Source organism: Rhododendron vialii, chromosome 4a (assembly GCF_030253575.1).
Source record: "Rhododendron vialii isolate Sample 1 chromosome 4a, ASM3025357v1".
In the NCBI taxonomy this organism is placed as follows: domain Eukaryota; kingdom Viridiplantae; phylum Streptophyta; class Magnoliopsida; order Ericales; family Ericaceae; genus Rhododendron; species Rhododendron vialii.
In genome coordinates, this window is record NC_080560.1 from 43949363 (window position 1) to 43973229 (window position 23867).

General features: G+C 39.5%; 5 protein-coding genes and 1 long non-coding RNA gene across 10 annotated transcripts in view; 2 read left to right on the plus strand and 4 right to left on the minus strand.

The window, feature by feature from the left end:
- The first annotated feature begins 850 nt into the window (after positions 1-850).
- Positions 851-3057, plus strand: LOC131322834 (uncharacterized). The gene is made up of 6 exons (XM_058354350.1): positions 851-1169; positions 1274-1403; positions 1527-1696; positions 1950-2241; positions 2316-2482; positions 2616-3057. The coding sequence occupies exons 1-6, from the start codon at positions 1139-1141 to the stop codon at positions 2768-2770; spliced, it is 945 nt and encodes a 314-aa protein (XP_058210333.1). The 5' UTR covers positions 851-1138; the 3' UTR covers positions 2771-3057.
- LOC131322835 (uncharacterized) lies at positions 1400-5856 on the minus strand. Of its 4 annotated transcripts, XR_009198974.1 has the most exons (7): positions 5481-5839; positions 4491-4559; positions 4145-4220; positions 3997-4061; positions 3572-3748; positions 1622-1656; positions 1400-1538 (listed from the first exon to the last, which is right to left on the minus strand). XR_009198974.1 is itself a non-coding variant. In XM_058354351.1 (5 exons), the coding sequence occupies exons 1-5, from the start codon at positions 5670-5672 to the stop codon at positions 3668-3670; spliced, it is 483 nt and encodes a 160-aa protein (XP_058210334.1). In that variant the 5' UTR covers positions 5673-5851; the 3' UTR covers positions 3180-3667. The 4 variants fall into 4 exon arrangements, 2 of the variants coding, with proteins under 2 accessions (XP_058210335.1, XP_058210334.1); XR_009198973.1 differs by having other exon boundaries at positions 1400-1656; XM_058354351.1 differs by lacking the exons at positions 1400-1538; positions 1622-1656 and having other exon boundaries at positions 3180-3748; positions 5481-5851.
- A 1811-nt stretch (positions 5857-7667) lies between these two features.
- LOC131323166 (major pollen allergen Ole e 10-like) overlaps positions 7668-23867 on the minus strand; it is a 76887-nt gene continuing 60687 nt past the window's right edge. The window contains exons 2-6 of the mRNA XM_058354847.1: positions 9008-9129; positions 8782-8813; positions 8467-8552; positions 8010-8371; positions 7668-7886 (exon numbers count right to left, since the gene is read on the minus strand). Coding sequence (XP_058210830.1) covers positions 7861-7886; positions 8010-8371; positions 8467-8552; positions 8782-8813; positions 9008-9104 — 603 coding nt within the window. The 5' untranslated portion in view covers positions 9105-9129 and the 3' untranslated portion in view covers positions 7668-7860. The remainder of the gene's footprint in view (positions 7887-8009; positions 8372-8466; positions 8553-8781; positions 8814-9007; positions 9130-23867) is intronic.
- Positions 11085-13960, minus strand: LOC131323162 (pentatricopeptide repeat-containing protein At3g06430, chloroplastic). The gene is made up of 2 exons (XM_058354839.1): positions 13312-13960; positions 11085-12745 (listed from the first exon to the last, which is right to left on the minus strand). The coding sequence occupies exons 1-2, from the start codon at positions 13762-13764 to the stop codon at positions 11609-11611; spliced, it is 1590 nt and encodes a 529-aa protein (XP_058210822.1). The 5' UTR covers positions 13765-13960; the 3' UTR covers positions 11085-11608.
- Positions 14657-23573, minus strand: LOC131323161 (squamosa promoter-binding-like protein 1). 2 transcript variants are annotated; one of them, XM_058354838.1, is made up of 11 exons: positions 22346-23572; positions 21913-22094; positions 19848-20008; positions 19362-19760; positions 18509-18583; positions 18315-18422; positions 18108-18225; positions 17831-17972; positions 17564-17714; positions 16643-17278; positions 14657-15373 (listed from the first exon to the last, which is right to left on the minus strand). In XM_058354838.1, the coding sequence occupies exons 1-11, from the start codon at positions 22945-22947 to the stop codon at positions 14906-14908; spliced, it is 3042 nt and encodes a 1013-aa protein (XP_058210821.1). In that variant the 5' UTR covers positions 22948-23572; the 3' UTR covers positions 14657-14905. The 2 variants fall into 2 exon arrangements, with proteins under 2 accessions (XP_058210821.1, XP_058210820.1); XM_058354837.1 differs by having other exon boundaries at positions 19362-20008; positions 22346-23573.
- Positions 15380-16520, plus strand: LOC131323167 (uncharacterized). Its single transcript, XR_009199094.1, has 2 exons — positions 15380-15744; positions 15806-16520. It is a non-coding gene; the product is annotated as an uncharacterized LOC131323167 (long non-coding RNA).

The window sequence follows — 23867 nt, forward strand, 5'->3', positions numbered from 1 at the left end:
ATAGAATTTGGTATGACCCCATCTAGAAAGCTGCTTTCCTTCGTTTACTTCACCTTTCTCATAAACCTCTTCATTTCTTAGTACCTTGTGAATATTCTCTTTTATGACTAACGCTGCTTATTATCACGATTCTTCAGCCCGTTTGAATGGAGTGATTTCAAGAGAAAAGAAAATAAAGGGTTTTGATTTCTAACCAAATCACTCATTTGGATTGACTATTTTGGAGAGAAATGGAAAGAAAAGTACAAAAATGAAATGTTTTGATTGGCTTCTCTCGTTTCTCATCCAATCTCACAAAAAATGGTGAGATTTTGTGAGAAATGGCTCCCCTTTCTTATCACACCCTTTCTCACCATAGCACATTTTTTTGAGGTAGATTTTGAATGAATAACAGGAGCAATAATTTCCCAATCTCAAAAGAAATAAAATGCGACTAATAATTTGATGCTTAGAGCATATCTAGCACATTCCTCAAATATCAAAATATTTATCGTTTCAAAATTTATATACGCTCCCAAAGATACTTCAAGCATGATCTCAACTTTATAAAATTTGAAGGGTGGGTAACACCATTGCTTATGTACTACTGTATTATATTATGGGCTAACCATTTAAATATTTTTTTGGTGCTATAACTTTTCGTCTTTTCGAAGAATTATTATTTTCTATTGCAAAAAATAGTGTTTGGAGAGCACCATAAAAAGTCCTGTAATTTTATACGAGGTAACAAAGTAAACTTTGTACGTTAAAATTTCAAGGACAAATAGCCACCAGGTGCTTGAACCAAGTTGTAGCTCTCTCTCTCACTCTCTCTCTCTCTCTCTCTCTCTCTCTGACGTAGACAAAACGAAATGTGGTGACAGGGGCCAAGTAACCATGAAGAACCAGATGCTTTCTGCAAGGCTATATCTAATGTTGCTAATTTTCAATTCAAAGCAAACATTTGCAAGACCAACAAGCAGGGAATGGATGCTGCTTTGTCTCGAGGACAATCACCAGTCCCCAACTCAGAAAAGGATAAATCTATGAAAGACATTGGAATCAAAGCCATTTCCCTTTTTGTCTTATAAATTTGAACGCGCCACAAGATCATGGTTTATATCTGTAGCTATAAAAATTCTTCAGAGTATATCTTGCCATGGGAGATCTTATCTTTGATGACCAAGATGGCACTCTCTCTCTCTCTCTCTCTATCTCTCTCTCTCTCTCTCCACACCTACACAACAAATACTGGACAGTTCAACTCTAACTCTATCCTCTCTTGCTATTGCAGTGGTTTCAAGATTAACTTCAGATGCGCCACCAACACACTATACTGTCAAGATTCAGTTATTTTCATTACTAACAGCAAACAATATAGAGAGATACGACTCTGGTGATTTTGAAGCTGGAGGCTACAAATGGTACATTTCTTACTCTCCCAAAACAAAATGCCCTGCCTATATGTCTCTTTTCCTTCGTTTCTCTAGCCAGAATGACACGCCTATGCCCTACTATAGTTGGTTGAGCCACTCTTCTGCTTTCAGGAAATTAGCCATCTGTCCAAATGGAAACAAAAGCAAAAACATTAAAGATCACCTCTCTGTTTACTTGGTAATGTCGGAAGCAAATTTGCTGAAACCTGGCTGGGAGGTCCATGCTGTTTTCCGACTGTTCCTGCTTGATCAAAACAAGGACAACTACTTAATACTTCAAGGCATCATCTCCTCCAATTTATCACTATATGTTCTTCCTCTTCCTCTTCTGTTTACTTATTGCTATGCAGGGAGTTCTCAACTCTCACCTACAAATCTCTCCCTCTCCGTCTCTCTCTCTCTCTCCCTCTGGACATATGTAACTACTACTGGCTCATGACAGCCATAGATTATGTAGTTACTATAACAAAGTTATTAGTATATAGACCAGACATATGCAACTTGGTAATCAAGTCATCTCTGTGTGGTGTTTAGATACATCGGGAAAGAGAAACCGGTTTCATGGAATGAAGATGGAATGCGGTTTTGACCAGTTCATCCCTCTCAAAACATTTACCAATATTGGCAACGGGTATCTTGTCAATGACACTTGCATCTTTGGGGCAGAGGTCTTCATCAGCAAGGAGGGAACTACAGGCAAAGGAGAGTCTTTGTCGATGGTTAAGGATGCCATTACTTACAAGCAGCAATGCAAAATTGAGAACTTCTCAAAGTTGAATGTGGAGTGCTATGATTCCAAGGAATTCAACGCTGGAGATCATAAATGGTAAACACCATTGGAGTTTCCTTCAAAATCGAAGAATGAAACTTTGTGACCTATTTGTGGGTTGATTGATGCAGGAAGATACAAGTATATCCCAAGGGAAAAGGCAGTGGTGCTGGTACCCATATATCTCTGTATCTAGCTCTGGCTGATACTTCTACGCTTCCTCCAAATTCTAAAATATATGTAGAGCTTAAATTGCGCATAGTGGACCAGATAAATGCTAAGGATTACTCCGGTAAAGGTAATATTCTGCAAAACTGACATCCCTAAATGGACTAATTCATGAGTGTTTCCAGGTGGTCCACTGCAGCCGTGTGCCTCTTATTATTCAGTATGTATATGTACACATCTGTCTCTTTTTGTCTATGTTGCAGCAACTTACTGGTTCAGTGCTTCAAGGAAGGAATGCGGTGGGAGCAGATTTACCACACTCACTCATTTCAATCAGCCTGGCATGGGTCTTTTGGTGAAGGATACTTGCCTGGTGGAAGCGGAGCTCACTATCCACGGGGTGGCTAGCCCTGTGTAAGGAAGCGTTTTGCTCTAACAGAACTGGGGTGTAGATATTGGTGTAGACTTTAAAAAGACATACCAACCATACACAGATCCAACTTACATTCTGCTATGAGAAAGTTCTTTATCTTTCAGTTATTACAGTTATAATACATTCTGTATGATACCATAGTTAACCCTCTGAACTATCCACCAATCGTGTATCTGAGAGACTAAGAAGATGAAAAACATTCCTTCATGATGAATTATCATAATACCTGTAAAAAGAAAAAAAGAAATCTCGTAATACCATGGCTAAAAGAAGGCAACCTTTGCATTGTGTTAATCATTTATAGTTTTTTTTTGCTGGAGTTTTCGTACCAGCACAGGTTTGTGCAGTAATCTCTTACACACAGCTCAATCCTAGCCAATGTTGCACTTGTCAATTTGAATCACAAAAGGTAGTACTCATCGGAGCCATTGAATGAAGTATTACAACAGAGTAACAGACTAAAGGTAGAAAGACGGACAAGCAAAGTAACTACTCATTCCACTGCACTATCATCACCTTCAATAAAGAGAGATGATCAAGGAATCCAAAGACCTGGTTAAGAATGCAGAGCAATGTCCAACAACATCGAAAAATGGTCAAGAACCGCAGTGGCTACCTATGTTGAAAGGATAACCACTAATAGAAATCATTGGGCATAGGTCTAACCAGCAGCTCAACCTTCTAACCAGCAGCAATTTTTCAAGCAAAAGATGGTTTAAGAGAAGGACATGGTAAGAAAGCCAGAAAGCTATCACACAATCCATGAATGGTGCTTAGGACCCCCACCTGGTGCAATTTCCTGAACCTCAGTACCACTGTAACCAGAATCGCCACAACCATATAATGCATTCTTACATATAGCATTCTGTGCTTAGTTCTTTGCTATGAAGATGATCCATCGGATTTTGGCATTGCATACCCCAGGTTAATTAGCTTGCGCACCAGCATTTTTTCAGCATCAGCCTGAAACCCCAGTGAGAGAAGGGGAAATATGGATCACAATCAGGAACCAAACTTACGCTAAATCATGCATACATGCATATAATCCAGATTGAAGTGGCCACAACTCCATTCAAATTGCCATAGCTAAGCATCGAGAAGTAAAATAATACTAATTATGAAGTAGAACATCACATACAAGTCCAGTCTATGAAATAGACAGTGCATGCTAATCAAGAAAGAGGGACAGAGAGGGCAAGAGAGATTAAAACCTCAAGCATGGGACTGTTCTTTGGGATGTTACAAGCAAGGATCACATTTAGACCGGTCTTCAAAACTGTAAGAACGATCACAGGTTAGTGCACGGATCCAAAAAACATTGTCATTTTCAAAAATGGTTAAATGCAACTCAACGCTTGCCTATTCGACGGGCAGTGCCAGATCCTGCATTATCAGAACCTCCTCCAAGTATGTTAGTTACACTCACTGCATTGTTCTGTGCATAACCATCAACTAGTTAGACAATGTTACGAGGATGAAAATCTCATGCAACTAAGCAAGAATGGGAAGGCCACGAATGTAGGAGCTTCTATTCATAATAGCTCCTTCTTTGCAACTACTAAAAATTGTGCATAAGTACACTGCATCTTTTGTCGGAACTAATGGCATTTCCTCACAGAATGTTGGGGATATTATGTACGAAATAAACAAAAATGAAAAGCAGAAAAGCTGGACGTTGTCTCGAATATTAAAATTGTCTACTTACAGGTCGGGTGGGTGCAGCTGCATACAAGTGTCCAAATTTGACAGAGTTGCAACCAATCCATGCATAGATCTACAGAAAGATATGGTAAATAAAATAACCAGAGAGGGATAGCATACACAATTTTGGAGGGCAGGGGGAGTTCTCCCAACCAACTGTGACATGCATTGCAAGCAGAGAGCACAATTAAGGAAACCCAACAGTTATCCTATAGAAGGTGAGAAAGTTCTAATCAATCCAAAAGAATCTCGAATTTGGGTCACAAAGTCGACCTGCAATAGAAACAGATGCTCACTCGTGTGTGGTATCATATCATCATCCCCATCCCTTCACAGTCAAAGAAATGTTTCAATTTGCCATTATATAATTTATATGGGATACCTCGATAGAGTTTAGCCAACTATTCAACCCCAGCTAGCACCATTGAACGCACAAATTACACATCTGAAAACTTCTTAATCTGAATTCCAGAGTCAATATTTTAACAAATCCTTGTTTCTCTCTGTTACCAAAAAAGATAAATTAAACTATCGGTGCTATGACCACAGATGCACTCCAGTTCTCTCTCCGATGATCTAGTGAGAGTGAAGACATGAGCTATGGGATGTTTCAATTGCAGAAAAAATTAAAAAACCTTACAAGGTCTAAACAAACACGTAACTAATGTGGCACAGTATCTCATTTTCCCCTTTAAGGTATTTTAGTACATCAACCCTCACCCAATCAACTACTAAATTCAGCAGTACAGAGAGCACTTCCACTCATCTCATCAGAAGAAGAAGAACATAGACCACATATGAGCACTACAGCCACAATTCATAAGCATGTACACACTTATAAACACAATCAAGAAATGGGCAAGGAATAAATTGCTGAAATCGAACACGACGAACTATTATATCAATTGTTATCTATCCAAATGAAATGAAGACATTGTGGACATATACAAAGTGAGAAAAACTGTTGATGATAGAAAAAAGAAAAGCACCGGACCTGTTTTTGAAGACGTATGATCTGGAAGTGAAGGGTAACATCATCCAACACCTCGGTAAAGGACGTGACCTGCACACCGCAATTCTCCTCATTTGACGATGTTGTTGGTCCGTCGTCTCCATTACTAATTCCCACCGCGGCATCAACAACAACCAAATTAGCCAATGGTTCTTCTAACCCTCCAGGTGCCATTTTCAACACACAAACTTGGTAATTGGTGAATTTGGAACACCCAACTGACTGGCAATGGTGTTCTAAAGGACAGATTTTGTTTTTGAATTAGGTCTGTTTCACAAGTTAAGAAAAGACGACGGGTCTAGGAGATGGATTGGTTTGGTACTAGGGCTTCAGGGGAGTTCGTATGTTGGTATTCGAAACAACAATGCTGCTATCGCACAATCTCTCAAATGTGGGTCCCTCACACGTCTCACATGTACGTGAGAAATTGTGTTTAATGTGTTATGTTTGAATTGTTGTGTGAGTATCATTTTTTTATTCGAAAATGATTTCTTCCAAAAGTAATCCAAGATAGTACTCCATATATGTTAAATGAAAATTATTTGTAAAAATTATTTGGAGGTCCATATATATTAAATGTCATTTTCTTGAAAATTTATTGTAAAAATTATTTGGAGGTCCACAGTCCAAACATGTTTAAACCTCTCATTGATAAGAAAGGGAATTTTCCAAATCCTTGAAGACAATATCAATTAAAGAACTTATTTTGATGTCATTAACATTAATCCCAATCGTCGTTCTCATCAGCAATTTTAATGGTTCATTTGATGAGAAAGGAAAATATACTAATAGTAAAAAGCGAAAATAAATAAAGTGGAGTGAAAGAAAAAATAAAATTTATCTCCTTCTAAGCAATTGATTAAAAGAAAAGTTTTTTTATTTGAATTTTGCAAAAAGATTATTTGTACTTACTAACTTACCCTTGGCATATAATAATAGATAATGATGAGAAAGAGAAAATTATGTACATAGGAGATAGTACTATCCATAAGGAGAGTACTTTATCGTATTTTTAGCAAGAAATCAGAAGTTATTAATTATTCTTAAATGGGTTGTACTACAAAATTCACTTTCTGGCATTTTTAACTGGAGTATATTTTATGCTAATCAAATGTCAAAATAAAGATTCATTTGTCTATCTTTCTCACATTGTCTATCATTTTTACTCTAATCAAATAAATCCTAATAGTTTAAGATATTCTTGAAAAATGCTTTCACACTCGTGTTCGTGCTTCTTCTCATACAAGCGAGAGCGAATTACGGAGTATGTTCCACCCTTGCTCTTGAGAATGTATTTTGAGACATTTTTGGAAAAAGCTTTCATGTTTGCATTCGTGCTAACATATGCACATGTGGGCACATGCGTACTATTGTGACTTAGTTTCGGATTAGAAAAGAGAGCTATACACTGCAACCCCTAAACTATTACACTTGTGTCACGTTACCCCAAACTATTAATTTGAACAACTAGCCCCTTAATGTATTAACAGTGAGTCAATTTGCACCAAATCTTTGACAGAACACTACGCAAAACCAGCCATTTTGTCATTTGTGATGGTGAAAGGACACTGGAGGGAGATTACAGAGTCACTAGATGCATAACAGCTTTGTGCATACAAAGAATAGACTCCGCATCTGGACAACAATAGATCATGTTTTAAATGAAATCCTCTTCCATTATGTACATCAAAGTAAGGAATATTTTTACTAATGTTGTATCACCATATTGATGCTGAATCATTGTCGAAATTTAAGAGGTCTGTCATTTAATTTGATAGTTAAGGGGTAGAACAATGCAAGCTTGATAATTTTTGAAAGACTGAAAATTTTGCTATATTTTTTCCTCTCCTTGGGTTCTCTTGTAGTTGCAAAAGAAAACAAAATGAAGAAGAATGGGATGCCTGGAAAGAAAAAGTAAAAAGAACTAAAGGGGTGGCCAGACCATTGAGACAGAAAACCCATGGATTGAAAATAGCTTCTATATGAACGTGCATTTCTTGAACTGAAAATGAGAAAATCATTTTTTGCTTTAGCTGCAGTGATCAATAACACCTGTCCTTGCCAGCTTTGCCAAACTCATTTTCAGATGAACAGATCCAAGCTCATGTCACACAAAGAAAAGGGTTAAAGAAGAAAAAGGGAAGTAAAGCTTAAAAGATACTCAGGCAATAGGATTAAGGCACCAGTAGACATTCTGTCCATGTTTATATACCCATCAGATAAAAAGACTAGTCCATTTCATTTGTATACATCATTCCATACACATTCAGTCTTTAAACTAATTTATGAACTAGTCTAGAAGCATCCAACCATCTTAGCTTCCATAGCTTCACTTTATTTAGTTAGCCATCATATATCCTCATCAAGCGTAGAAGCATTCGTCAACAGCTGCAAATTACACATATGACACCAAAATTAGCACCTTTACTCTTCAAGTGACACTTATAAAATCATGCCTCCAATAAACCTACTTCTGGTAGAAACTGTGATAAGAAATAGAATGTCACTTACATGGGTCCTGGGTGACAATGAGGCCGCTGCCCCCGAAATAGCAGTTGAAGTCATTCTTTCCGGCAAGGTTGTAGTAAAGATTCATAACCACCGATGCATCAGAGACTTTGTTGGTGGCGGGGGTGTAACATGCACCGCCATATTGGATGACTCCGCAATCAATTCCGTACTGGGTGCAGCAGTACTGGATAATCTCATCAAGTTTAGCAGCTGAAGTGGATGGCTTAGCAATGCACCATCGGCATTGGTTCTCGCTTTCCTTCTTGTCACGTGGTTGGGGTGAGGCTGTAGAAGGTATCTTCTGATTGTGCGTAGACAAAGAAGCAGTTGCCTCAACTGGCTTAGGGTCTCCTTTTTGGTAGCTGCATTTTCAATTTTATAGAAACCATCAAACCATAAGAAACTGAGGACTCATAGTAGGAATGAAAAGAATCTGTGGATATAGTGGTACAATTACTTGGCAGTAGCTTCATTGAGCCCATGATTCTGGATTTTATGCTTAGTAGGATAATTGTTTGCAACATCAAACACAAGCAGTCCAACCTGCAAAATAGTAAACTTGTATCAAAGGTAATTAAAGACAAAGGATTAGTATGTTATCACTTTGGATCAAGACTTGGTCAGATTTTTCTTGGACTAAGCCAAGGTCAAATTCTTCTATGGCTAATGTAACAAGGCCAATGGAACTGCATTTCTGTGAACTTGTTGGTGCCATGCGATATATAATAAGCTTGGTTAAATGAGAAAGATCACGAGGATGGAAGTGTTATACCTGTTTTCCTTCATTTCCAACAGCCAGTGACTCTGCATTACATCATGCAACAATTAGAGGTAATCCATGTAAAAACACTTCCAATACTATGACTCTTAACACAACCATCACATCAACATGGTACAAAACTCCAATGAAAGAGAAACAGAAACTGGTATAGGAACTTTCAGTCTCAAATTTCTTCCATTTAGGAACAACTGAGTCTACTGGAACACATAAAACTGACCTGTGCATGGGGTGAAACACAGAAAGCAAGTGAGAGCAAGAACAGCGAAGGCTAGAGACTGCTTTGACATCATCATTCTTTGAGCAAGAACCAACATGACAGAGCAAAAGGCAGTTTGTTGTGAAAAGCAAAGAGCTGATTCATATGCTTAAATAGAGGAGATTTTACCAGTCACAATCAAGGGACCACAAACATCATGCGTTAGTGTTACATCAATTCATTAGTGGTTCAACCCTTGTATGGTTCAGGCATTTTGATGCTCACATGTAACCACTGACTAATATGCAAACCACGACCAAAATAGCATTCTTGATTCTCCAATTGCCCAGACCATCTTACTTTCAGCCCAAGGCATTTCCAATCCTAGTACTGTTTTTCAACCCTTGTAAGGTTCACGCATTTTGATGCTCACACATAACCACTGCATAATATGCAAACCACGACCAAAGTAGCATTCTTGATTCTCCAATTGCCCAGACCATCTTACTTTCAGCCCAAGCCATTTCCAATCCTTGTACTGGTCTTGAGAGAAAGTAGACGTTGACTATGAGGCTATAACTTTAACGAGTGTAAAAGGTATGCAAAAGAATAACAATTAGTGAGATGAGCATACTTATTGTCTGATAATGGCCTTTGGGATGTGTTTGGTTCAAGGATTTGTGTAGGGAAAGAAAGGAATTGCAGAAGGGAAAAGAGAGAAAAATTAGCTACAAAACTCAAAAAGAATTTCCTTTCTTTCCTTTCCGCACACCCCACCATAAACCGGATTCCAAACTCAGCCTTGGGGAAGGTGGGGGCAGTTGTGAATCAGGAGTCTTGATATTGGACAATAATTGCCCATGTCCTTTGACAAGGAAAAGACATCATCCCATTTCAGGAAACAGCAGAAACTGATACATTTTCCCTGATACAGGGTGGTTAGGTGAATTATATTGCACCAAAGAGGGTCAGTTAGTGGTTTGAAGAAAAGAAAACCACAAGGAACACTCTACCTCTTTCTTCCATCATTTCATTTAACATTCACATCTTTTTTCTACTGTCTTCAAGCTAGAAATCAGATTATTCTCAACACAACTGAAGTTAACTGCACGAAGCAAAACCCCACTTGTGTAATTCAAATTGGCTCTTCCGTTGCATTCAGTGCATACCTACTTCACTGGAAGTTGTGATGCTCTAATATCTTGTTTTAGGTGATCTCCTATGTGCCCAAACCTCTATCAGAAGTTGACTAAGCTAGTACTGCATTCTGTGGGAAATGAAACTGAACTAGTAGAACCTGTGGTTTGTGGGTTTAATGGGCCCCACTTACCAAGGTGAAACCGAGGAGTCACCCGATGTAATATGTACCAGGACCTTAATTTTAACCTATAAGCCAAGGTTAAGGTTAAAGCAAATGACAAGTCAGTTTTCACCACTCCAAGAAGGCACGCTCAACATGATAAATAACACACCCGCCAAAGGACCTCCAAACCACCACCACCGGGAAATCAAAAAGGAAAAAGAAAAAGAAACAAAAAGGGAAGGAAAATGAGCAAAACACTTCCTATTGGAGAAAAAACAATGTCAAAATCTGGCCCAGATTCCTCATGACTATACTTTGCAATGTTAACTAACATTTACTGAATGACCTGAGACTTTTCAGCAACCTGAAGTCAAAAAGTACTGGTTCTACCACAACCCAATATCCAATAGTCACTACAGAATGAAGTAGTCCTCAGACGATACACAAGTGCAAAGAGAAATTTTAGACTTCTTTCAAATTGAACAAACAAGTATTGGAACGTTGAACAATGGTGAACTTCCATTGAGCTACACACAGTTCCATGGTACAGTTGAGCTACCCACACTTGCACGGTTGAGAACAATCAATGTTTCAAAGTTGTCATGAAAATTGAAGCAGAAATCAGCTGAGCTTGGATTTTCAGCTACAGAGTAAAAAAACATGAAAAATAGTTCTTAGGACCAACCTGCTTTGGATTTGATCTAATTCTCTGAAGTCCTGTGTTTCAGATCCAAATTGAAATCAACCAGTTGATTTCATTGTATAAGTATTTGACCAATTGCAACCATTTGCCCATTTGCAAATTACAATAGTTGGAAGAGCAGAACAATCCAATACATGGAGTTATTCATAACGAAGTAAAAAGGCAGCTTTACAAAATTATCTTCAAGCCAACGCAGTAACAACGGATAATGTAGCAGCAGTACAAAAGAAACCAGGGTGCGAACTGACACAAATATTTGGTCTTACTTTCTTCTCGGTACCAAAATATGGCCAAAGAGGGAAAAGCCAATAGCGCATAGGCACTTTTTGGAACTGAGTTCCGCTCAGCACACCAAGATTGACTTGAAGAATGGAAAAAAAAAAATGTCAACCTCAATCACAACCTGGATGCCAATTTTACATAAACGTCATGCTTCAATGGCTTGCGCTGGAAGATTACCGAAGTCCAAAGGTTCCCACAGTATTTAACAAAAGACATAGAGGCAAAACAGTGGCCGTTGCGATTACTTATCCCTCCTTTTGAAAACTTGATGAGTCGAGACCTGATTGATCAGTCCTTCTACTGATAAATCCCGCACTATTGTCTTAGCCCTCAATCAGACACCAAATAAAGTCTCCATGGCTTCATCATTTTTAGGACCACTAAGAGCAATCAATTGTTTTTCTTGCTCCAAATCATAAACCTTGTCACTCATTCCTTCCCTTTTATATGCATCCACCATCATGGAGTAAGTTGTGGAATCTGGTGGGCACTGCTTATCTTTCATTCGCTTAAATACTCTCTCCATCTCCATCAAATCCTCCAACTTCGCACAAGCAAAGATAACAGCATTATAAAATGAGGTATTCTCAGGAACCTCCAACTTCCCAGCCAACTGTACAGTACTAATCACCTTATGAAAGAGGCCTGCATTGGCATATCCTCTAATAAGGCAGCAGAAAGTCTTGGTATCTGTCTTCATACCCTCAGCACGCATCTGGTCAAATGTGTATTCCATATGCTTAGCATCACCTGACTCTGAAAATGCTTCGATCACATTGTTGTAAGTTGAAGTGGTCCAAGGAAATGAAAGCTTGCGCATGTACTCCATCACCGATGACATTTTGTCATACATCCGCTTCTTCCCATAAGCACCGATGAGAATATTAAAAGTGCGCGTTTCAGGGTCAATTCCAAAGTCTCGAAACTTCTCATACCATCTCTCCATCATTTCAATCTGACCCTTGTTACCAAACAAGCTGACAATATTATTCATCGTCCATACATCAGGCTTACACATGGTGCTGTCAAGCATACCTGAAAGCACTTTCTCCATCTGTTCTAATTTCCCAGCCTTGCCGTACCCACTTAAGACTATGTTCTGGGTGACAGTGTTTGGAGCAATTGACCGTTCAGCCATTTGCTCATACAGGGAATCAACTAGTTCGAACCGAGAAGCATCAACACAAGCTTTAATCAGGATACTATAAGTATAAACATCAGGCTGACAAAGTGGAAGAGTCTTCATTTTGTCGAGGATTGAGAAGGCCTCATCAATGAGATTGCTTCGGCAATAAGCAGCAAGCAATGCGGTGTAAAGTTCTAAAGTGGGTTCCAGTCCTTCTTCAACCATTGTATCAAATAGTTGATGGGCATGTTGGGGTTGCCTAGATTTCCCAAGCAGGACAATGAGCTTCATGTAAGTCCCTTCTTTTGGTTGATAAAATGGCTGTTCCTTAAGCATCTCAAAAACCTGAAGATTTTTACAGGCCACAACCTTTCAACTAACGGTGAAGAAAGTCATGAAGACCATGCATTTGGGTTTAGGATTTTACGGTTTAGCGCTTGGAAAATACACAAGAACAGCTTCCGCAGAAGCAATTAGAGGAATTTCTTATTTAACATTCTTATTGCAGATAAACGATCCAAGCTACTCGAGATTGAGTTCATGTTTTTTCATTAAAAAGCTCACTCAAGATCACATAAACAAACTAAGCTTGAATATTTTCGGAAGCTCGTTCAAATCAAGCTCGAACAAGCTATTGCTGGGTTTGTTCGACTTAGATAATGTATAAAAAATTCACAATACTTGAGATCCGCTTGTTTTCGTCTTGATTAAAGCATTGTTTGAGATCGACTTGTCTCATAAATAAGCTATGCTTAAAAACATTTTGAAGCTGGTTAAGTTTTCAAACCAAGCTTCAACAACTAAGTGCTTGCTGGGCTCGTTAATCACCCCTACCAGCAATAGAAATACACAGAGGATAAAATTCGTAAAAGCTATTAAGTGTGTATGTAAGTTAGAAATTCATATGGTACCTCAAGTGCTTGGAGCCATTGCTTGGTGTGGATGAGGTGGGAAAGGGCTTCGGTGACGGTGTTGGCCCAGGCTTTGGCTTCGTTCTTTCGATCCAATTTCTTCTTGATGTTCTTGATTGGAGTCTTGGGCGGCCTTTCATTTCCATTTCCAAATCGGCGAGTAGAATTATTAGAGGAGTCGGAAATCCCAGGGTATTCGCCTACCTTCCAATGTCTCTTCTTTTGTTCGGCTGATTTTCCATAAGAAGAAGAAGAAGAAGAAGATTTGGTGGTTGATGGCGAGGAGGAGGCGCAGCGGATGAGAGTCGAGGTTGAAGCGGCTAACTTGATGGTACCGTGGTGGTGGTGGTTGTTGTAAAGACGAAGGTGAAAGTGAAGGTGAAGGGTGTGTAGAGGAGGAGAGGGACGGGGGGAAGAAGAGAATGGTGAGAGAGAAAACGAGGACGACGCCATCTCCGACGTACTTCCGGACAGAGCAGCTTCCTTCTTCTTCTTCTTGTTTCTACTAGACTGGACTAGACTAGACTAGACTAGTTGGTCGTCAGTTGTAGTGATGATGGAAGACTTGGAAGCGGATGATGATCAAGTTTTGGTTGGGCTTTTTCGACTACTTGTTTCAGGATCCAATAATACAAAAATATTCGAAGTTCTTCCGGCCGATCCTCCTGTGTGAGTGGATATATACAAATTCACATGCCGGCCGGGTTTTACACTTTTACTGGGATGAATTTTATACTGTATATACTACTACTAAAATAATACTATTCTCATGTCAATTGTGATACTAGTAATTAAATAGATTTTAAAATTCAACTATGCCCAATTTTGTGAATTTAAATGTTTTAAGTTCAAATCTTTATCGGACCACTGGATCAGTGCGCATCCCTAGCTAGTCACAGATTGATTTGAGTCATTATCTAATACTCTTGCTTGGATGAAATCAATGTTCAATGCTTTTGTGACATCATACGTCAGACTCTATTTATAACTAAGCGGATAAATTCTATGTGAATATGTGGTCGTGGAGGGTCCTAAAGCACTACATTGCGGTGCTACAGGAGGAGCATTGAACATTAGTAACTCCTAGCATTGGAGAGGTTTCCGAGTTTAAAAAAAAGAAAAGAAGCAAAACTACCAAATCTTAACCAGCAAACCAATCCATTGGAGTTTCTTTTTTAGATTAGCTATAATGTCTTGTCTAGTACCAAAAACAAAGACGATTAAGTAGACTTCGCCATTGTCAAATGCTAAGAGCAAGCCCACTTTTGGCCCTAACAATGAATTTGGTACACTCTTAAAGCTTAAACTCATTCACAAAGTAGTAGCAGTAGTAGCTCATTAAAAATTCAGTCAGGACATCTCATGATGTCACTTATAATCAAATAAAAAAACTCAATTCAGAATATGTCAACCTCTTTATGTAACTGAGGTTTTCTTGTTATACAAAATGAATCCAAGTAATTAGATGTACATAACACATCCCTACAGAAATCTAGACCCACCCACATAGATCACCAGTACTTCCTGCATCTTATCTCATAGGAAAAGATATGATGATGTAAAAATTACAGCAAACTTCTACAGAGTCCTAAGCTTAGCTTGCTCCATACTTCAAAAGCTCCCATCTGAAGGGCTCGGAACAATAACCAACCTCAGGTGAGCTCTTGAAAAGCAGAGCCACACATACACAGACAGCAGCAACGGTCATCATTGAAAGCATTACCGGCCTATAGAGAGCTACAGATGATCTGACGCCGCCATATGCCAATTTCTGTTGACACAGTCTGCAATTTCGCGGAACGGGCTTCACTTCATTCTTCTCGGTATGGAAATGAGCAAAATTCGACCACTTATGCCCCAAGGTCGTTTTCTGCTTGGTATTATTGCATTCTGAAAGAGCACCAGAAGGAATGTCAAGTACAAGATGCCCATCATTTCCTGATTTCTTCTTGGCTTTCCTCTGGACCAGGCTGATGTAGGAATAGTAGCCTCGCAGGCTTGCATAATCCTGGGGTGTCAATCCTGTACTGTCACGGGCACCCTTCCATGCCTCAATTCCTACCTGAAATGCGGCAGTTTATCTCAGTACGGCCAAGTAATTTTGGAACATGCAAAAAGTGCCATGAGAGCTGGACAACATTTGTGTTCATCCATTATAAATTCGTCCAGCTTGTTTAGAAGTAAAATTCCTTTTTTCCTTCCGAGGGAAACAAGATACAACCAATTTGACAAAAGTTGTATGTTGGCACGTAACACAGAGGCCCAAACAGAGCAAAAGAAGCCAAACCAGATTCTAGAGGTAGCTAAAGTAGTGTGGTACAAGCATGCAGTTCCTAGGTGGGCTATTGTGCAATGGTTGGCTATCCTGTGTAGACTTTCCACAAGGGATAGGTTGCAGCAGTGGGGTGTTTTGGTGGAAAACCAATGTGTGTTGTGTTCAAATGCTGTGGAATCTCATGAGCATCTATTTTTTCAGTGCCCTTTTTCATCTCAGTTGTGGAGATTGTTGCAGATGAAGTTTAGTTCCTTTTGCAGCCTATCTGTTCTTTCACAGGTGGTAGATTGGATGGTTCAACACCATACTGGCACTCTTTTCTTGAATCTCTTTTCTTTTCTTGAATCTGGTGGCTAAAGTGGTTTTTGCTGCTACGATTTATCATGTTTGGGGGGAGCATAACAGATGTATTTTCCAACAGCATAGAGGCTTGGATGTGAGGGGTTTGGAAGCTCAGATTTGCACAGAGGTTAGAGCCTGTATCAGTTCTTGGAGAGGAGTGACGAGAATAGGAGTAAATCTGGCCCTCTGCTCTCGTTGGCGCTTCTCTAGTCGTATTTTTTACTCTAGGTATTAGCGAGTAGCTTGTATAGTTGCTGGTTTTGGGTTAGTTGTCTTTTCTGTTGATTGTTGGTAGAGTGCTCTGCTGAGCAATTTTTGGCTTGGTTCACTGGGGAATGCCCCTTTGATTTTGTATCCCGTTTGTTGTGAATAAAAACTTTAATTACCCAAAAAAAGAAGAAGAAGCCAAATATGTGTCAGCTTAGAAGCACGGATACACCAACAAGCCTCACTTGTGTGTGCCAGCTTAGTGACTCTTCATAATGTTTATCTTAGTTACATTTTCACCCCAGTTTGACAAAAATAATTTTGTACTTAACAGATAACGTCGTAACGAATCTCCAACGTGTCCACGTCCCCTTTTTTTTTTTTTTAGATGGCGCATCTGTACCGTCTGTATGCATGCTTCTAGTGTGTCAGGTGCTCTTAAATTGAGTTCTAAAGACATGCATTTCAAGTAATGAAGGTAATATATATTAGGTAAAGAGTCAATACCGATCCAGGATCATCAGTCAAAGCATCCAACACGCTTTCCGAGCCCTCACAACTAGCTGCTATATGAAGAGGAGTCAAACCCCCAGGGCCACTGGCATCTGGTCTAAGTAAGAAGTTAGATTCCATTTTAACATGCTGCTTGTGCGCAGAGGCCGGTTTGCTGATAACTCCATCTGGGATGTATCTCAAAAGGATTTCCACCATAGACTTACAATGTCTCCTCACAGCTTTGTGGAGGAGGCCCATCTCTATCAACGCAAGTTGAATGGAAGGATGATCTCCTGCATCCACTGTGCCATCGAAGACAATGTCCAATAGTTTCTTCACTACAGCACACCAATCATGCTCAATGGAGAACTCCATGAGCCACTTGAACCGTTTGAAAGTAAAAAGATCTTTGTTGGGATCCATGTGATCCAACCTAAGCTTCAACTGACTTCTGTGAAGAAGCCAGCCCATTTCATGGATAAAGTCCAGTGCAGTATTTCTGTCGTTTGTTATGTCAGATTCCACGTGAATGTCATCAGCAGTCTCGGGCAACTCTATTGCACTCTCAAGCGTACAGATCTCAGAACACACATCCTTCTCTGACACAATAAAGGGGAGGAAGCTGCCGCTGAAACCATGGTCCTCAACCTGAACAAAGATAGTAGAGCATTCATTATTAGAAATCAAGGAGAATTTGTTGGCAAACACAAGAGTTGCATGTATTTTCTTTTTTCTGAATTGAGGGCACACTAGGAATAACTATGGGACAAGTAAAGAATCAACTTTTCCTTCACAGACAAGTGCACATGGTGGCAAGGCGTGCATGCGCAAGAGCGCACACGCGCGCACGCACACACAGCGCTTTATTGTCTAAGAACATATAGACACAACTTGGATGTTATGGAATCGATGGAAAGAGCCAGGATTACATACCTCAATGAATCCTCTCCCGTTAACATTTGGTACAGAGCAAGAAAAGCTGAGGCACTGGATCTTGTCATGATCAACCAACATGTCACCTCCCTCCATCATGTCATCACAACTTCCCTGCAACAGATACTTCCCTTCCAGAGCACAGAATAACCTGAAATAGAGAGTACAACTGACTTTGTAAACATGCTATGACAAATTAACCTCACAAAAAGATTGAAAATCGAATGAGAAATTCCAAATCTTCCTTGTAACATTTGGGAAGTGCACCTTGTGGTAGACCGGGACAGGTTGAAGCCTTTAACCAAGAACTGGGCTCTCTCAGAGAAAGGAACTGCAACAGGTTTGATGCTCAAGATCCTGCAATTTTTATGACTTTCGCGAGGTAACAGTGTGTCCAATACAACCTGACCTGTAGCACAATCAAGAAAGAGACAAATTATCCTCCCACTGGAAGTGTCGCTGGTTTATTGCTTGTTCCAGTGAAATGATAGGAAAAAAGAAACAACAGAAGAGCCATTAAAACAACAAAAAGCAAAGAACAAACCACTATATAGAAATGCTACACGATGCTGCACCCTCGTATACACCCATCCCGTTCTCCAGAAAGAGTCATTAGATGCATCAATAAGCCTAGTCAAACTGGAGCTCAGATCACAGCAAAGCTGGAGACAGCAACGGTAAGTCATTGTAAGGGATTTTATAGGGATAGGGAATAGCTATCTTAATTTGTGGTAATGACAGATAGTCTTACCTCCTCCCAAGTGCATTTCCCTAATCGAAGATAGATGGTTAATATGATACAGCCAGGTCTTATGTAACTTTCAATGTCAGTGGGACTATGAGATAACCAGTCAAGGATCTGAAATTCAAAATTCAAGAAAATAAGACTCTAGTTGACTTAGTATAAAGTAACAAAATTGAAACTAATAGACATCACCGAGATACCTGTGTCCGCAAAACGAGAGGGAAATCGCTTGGATCTTTTCCAAAGAGTTTGAAAACAATCCGATCTGTTCGACTCTGAAAATTAGTGGGAAAAGAGGAACAGAAATAAGAAGATGATTATTACTTCAGCAAAACATTGGCAAGAGCGTATAGTCATAGAAACCATTTCAACGGAAAATGTAAGAAGATGATCCTCCACCAACAAACAGAAGATATAAAGTGAACAAATCTAACCAAAATAACTTGAAGTAAACAGATCCTCAAATGATAACTAACATAAGTTAGTGAACAAGGACTTAAAGACAATCATCTAAACCCTTGGACCTTGGCTGAATCCTTTGATCCAAATACATGGGGAACATGGGTGCCACAATCCAGGCCTTCCGTTATCTTTTCACATGACATCTCACTAATCAACTATCATAAGATGAAAGAACCGAAGCCCCAAGACCCAACAAACAGTAGATAGCTGAGAAACAAAAGATATCATCTAAACGATAAACGCTAACAAATGTAGCAGATTTCCTAAATTGGAGAACTAAGAGTGATAACACTTGACCATACGAGGAAATTAATCAAACATGGAGCAACAAAGCCTTTGTTCAATTACCATTTTTGAGAAAATTATTTTTCTTTCTGCACGATTCTCAATAAGTTTCTCTATATATCTCTCTCTACTCATTACCACTCATTACATCAAAATTATTTTTCAAAACTTAAAACCAAACAAAGGCAAAATTGTTATGAGGGTGGTTAATTCATCAATCCATTCTACACGTAACTTCAAGGTCAAAAGTTAGATTTCAATAAACAAAACATTCAGCGAACACATGAAATGACCAAAAATGTATACCTGAGCCTCCCCACTGGAACTAGATGGTGAGAGGGTGGATGTGGAACCTGAATTCCCGCTTGTCCGAGGAGGGCTTGACTTCTGAAAGTCCTGATGTCTCAATAGAGCACAATTAAGAGACCCAAGCCCCAAATTTGCAGGAACCCGATAAGTTTCCAGGTTTTCTCCAGAGTCATGAGAATCATCATAAACATTATTCAAGTCTATGTCATTCAATTTCATCTGTCCCACTCCATTCTCAGGGACACTTGCTTCGGCTGGAATGCTCTCTCTTGTAGGACATGGAATTGTGGATGTAGTTTGAAGCAGCCCACCCTGCATAGTTTCTGCAAAAGCTCTCTTTGGTGTCCCTTTCAATGCAGATGCAGGAACACATTCTTCATTAGGCTGCAGAGAATCCTGTATATCAATGGAATCATCCACTTTAGAAGCAGAACCCAGCATTGACCTGTTGCATTTAGAAGGGTTTGAAATCAGATCAGAAACCTTTTCAGGAGTTCCAAGAGACGTCCCAGCAGTTTGCAAATCTTCAGAACCAGGCAACAGTCCAGCTATGTTTATTCTATTACTTGAACCAGCAAGGCTGGCAAGGTTTCTCAATAGATGGGATAGCAGATCCTGATCCTTTGTCTGGTCTGAGCTATTAGCTGTATTTCCACACAAAGCACTGCCTTCGTGAGTCTATAAAATAGGTGTGGCACCATGACAACATAAAATGCAAAAAATGGAAGGACGAAAAACTGACTTCATAAGCAGTGACTCAAAGTTTGTCAAGCATATGCCCGAAAAGGTCAGATCAAACGAGTGCATAGAGTTGAGAGGAAGTTAAGTGACAACAATTCAAGATAAGTTACGGGAAAGCATTTGAGGTAGTATAGCTGTGTGCGTCATAGACCCATTAACAGGCATGCGGTAAAGCAAAGGAAAACATGGTTTGTGGTCATAAAAAAGGACACTGAGTATATCATAACCTTGGTTGAGGATATGATGGCAAAAAAAACAATTGGAGGAAATCAATCCTTGTAGCTGTCCTAAAGGAAGTGGAACAAAGGCTTGTCGAGTTGATTGTTTATTTTATCATATCTTCTAGATGTGGCCTCGCCATAGAAAACCCATGTCTATAATCATTGTACAAAGAGCAAAGCAGACAACTCAAAACACCATGCCACAAACTAGTACTGCCTTGACTGGTAAACTCCATTCACGCGGAATAGGGATCATAAATGGAATAAGTAGTGCATGAGTTAAAGCCAGAAATCTAACAATGGCATTGAAACCAGCAGTTACCTTGTTAGCTAGCAGTGGGCCAGTGGCTTAGCACCACTTAAAGAGCTCCCCTAGTATCGAGGTACCAGCGGTGTAAATACCTTTCGCGATACCTAAAAAAGAGCTTCTTTTTTATAGATATTTTTGTTTATCTGTTAAATATTCTTTTTGGGTTCAAAGTCATGCTTGAGAAGTGAGAGTGAGAGAATTTTTAAAATTCCACACCAAAATATAAAGTATTCCTCAAAATCATGTTACCCTAAAATCTCTAGCATTGGCACCGCCATTGAGAACCTTTAATCTGGAGGAAAGGGCCAAAGCTTAACCTAAGGCCCTTAGGCGCCCTTCAATTTAACATAAACAATATCTTAAACTGTAAGAACTGATAGGAAGGTCAATTACAAGAAGAGAATCAGTTAGTCTATAAACTGCAGAGTGGTCTCCCATGCATCTCTTTTGAATGCTTTCACGCGGTTGAGCTCTGATAAATTTCCAATAAATCCATGCATAATGCAACTTAAGGAGTCGCTGAAATTTACTGAGGGATTGAACCACGAAAGCTCATATACTCAAATTGGCACTTTCAACTTCCTGCCACAGTTCCACCCAACCAAATATGCTGTAATCTCCACACTTTGAATGAACGGAACAAAAGAAATTAATACCCAGATACTTGAGACCACCGGGAAAAGAACTTGTCAACATGAATTCCTTCCACCACAATAACTTGAAGTCTGTAGCACAAAATGCGTTAAGAACGAATGACGTGCCATAACAAAAACTTTGAACAAACAGCCAAGCCTCCCGTTCGAAATCGCGATTCCCCCACTACAACATTATTCTTAACTACCGAGTAAGCATCCTCACTTAACCATTACTGACTCTCATTTATCCGACTGACAAAGGTGGTCAGCAAAAATTACTCTCTTCCTGAAAATCAAGGTTTCAGATGTCATAACAGCTCCTAAAGGAGAGAATTATCAGCTTTTTTCATGGGAAGACAAGCCAGGGTATTCATCATCTCGTCTACCAGAACCACTAGTAGACATTACTTGGTATGAATTCTGGTACACGTGCTCACAAGGTTGACAATAGAAAGCCATTTAAATAATAACAACCATAACTAGTAACAAAAATCACTGCATACGAACAAATGCAAAAATAAAGATAAAACAAACTGCTTCCACATAATAATAAGAAGAAAAAACAAGTGCACGTGTACAATCAGGTCCTGCGCTTGTGTAAGAAGCAATGCAGATAAATAATCAGCTAGACGAATCCTTACTTTGTAAATTGGAGAGTATCCTCAGCAGACTGACAAGTAAATAACTACTACCACGCTCATCATTCAAGGAGCTTGCATTTACCACATTTTCTGGATGCGTCTTTCTCCGCCGTCTATTATGGCCCGCCAAACGCCTACGACAACTTCTCTTTCCTTCATCAAACTCTTGAAGAACATGAAACCTGCCCACAATATAAGCAAAATACATCTAACTGGATAAACAAATATTCATGAAAATGACCGCGCCTCCTACGAGAGCAAACTGCAATGAAAATCAAATCAATATACCGAAATAAACAGTTTCTGAAGTGTGACTTTGCCCCCAATTTGGTTCATCTTATTGGTAGATGCAAGTAAACAACTAAAGGGAATACCAAGAAAATCCTAATTCTTTCGAGTAAACATTGAAATGAAATTTCATATAAGAACTGACCTGCTACACTGCTGACAGAACCGCTGCATAACATTTCCCACCAGTGCTCTACCGGCCTTGGAATGAATGTCACAAACCTTGTGCCGCCGGTGGTAATCTTTGGCAGCAGTCAGATCAGCTCGACAATCATCCACTTGGCATACAGCACGGTTCGTGGTACTGGCAATAACTTTGCTCTTCTTTCCACTCTTCCCATCCCAATCGACCATATCGGTCTCTGATATAGGGTACAACTGCCCACCAAGCTTCAAATTAAGGCACCCAGCTTCGTCATTCAATTCTTCATCCTCAACAACTACTACATCCCTCCTTCGTTTTTCCAATTCTCTCTTTCCCTTCTCATTCCCCCCGTTATTTTCATCTGAAGAAGACGACCAACTGTTTGACAAACCAGCACTGCTTGGGATTTCAGATCCAACTGGGAATAACTGCCTACTCCTACAATCCGATGGTACAGAGTTAAGCGGAGCAGCGGTAAACATATCCCCATCCCAATTCCAATCATTCAAATCCCATTCCATAGTCCTCTTTCCGACTGCTTTCAGATCCGGCATCACTGGACCATAGAATTGATGTGCCTTTCCCCCAAGTGTAGCCTCCATTAGCTCAAATTTAACACCCAGATCCAAAAACCAACAAAAGCCCAAGTACAACAAACCCTAAAAAGAAAAAGAAGGATAAAACTGTGCTGTAACAACCTCTAGATTGTCGGTAGCCCCAAATCCTGGAAAAGTGATCAACCCAAACGCCAATTAATCAACTTCGCTACACCCCCAGAAATCCAAAAACAGCACATCTACACAGCCACGGGTCCAAACGAGAGCAACCCACATGCCCAAATTACCCACCAAAAACTAAAAATTGATTAGCTCAATAACAACAGAGCTGCCAAGATCTCTAATTTCCATTATCGTAAAGAGTTCAACTTTGGTAACACCGTCATGGAATCAAAACACCAATAAATAACTCTTAAATTCAGCAGCTAAAAAGATAAGGACAGAGAATCAACTTGCCGGCAGAAGCGGTGGCGGCGCTCGATCCGAAGAGCTGTAGGTGGTGGCGTGGAGGGTATGTGGAGATCGCCGGCGACATATACGGAATTTCGGCGACGGCTGAGAAATCTTGAGCAAACGCTAGGTGAGGAATTAGGTGTGGAAATGAGGAAAAGTTTAGAGGACAGAGGAATAAAATACTGAAAATGATAACTCAAACATAGTACTGAAGGTGGAGTCCAAGAATGGGGACTCGTAATAAAAACAAAAACAAAAAAATTATTGATTTTCACACTCCATTTTATCCGAGTGCACCCTTCTTTTCTTTTTTTTTCATTTAGGTAGACTTACACAACTATTTTTCATTTACACATTAAAAAGGGTAATTATGTAATTTATATTACTATAAAACAAAAACAAAAAACGTGCATTTGGATAAAAGAGAATGTAAAAATCAATTTCCATAAAAAAAAAAAAAGGGGATTAGAGATACCCATCCATCCGTGTTTGTTAGCCCCTTTTGGAGTTTG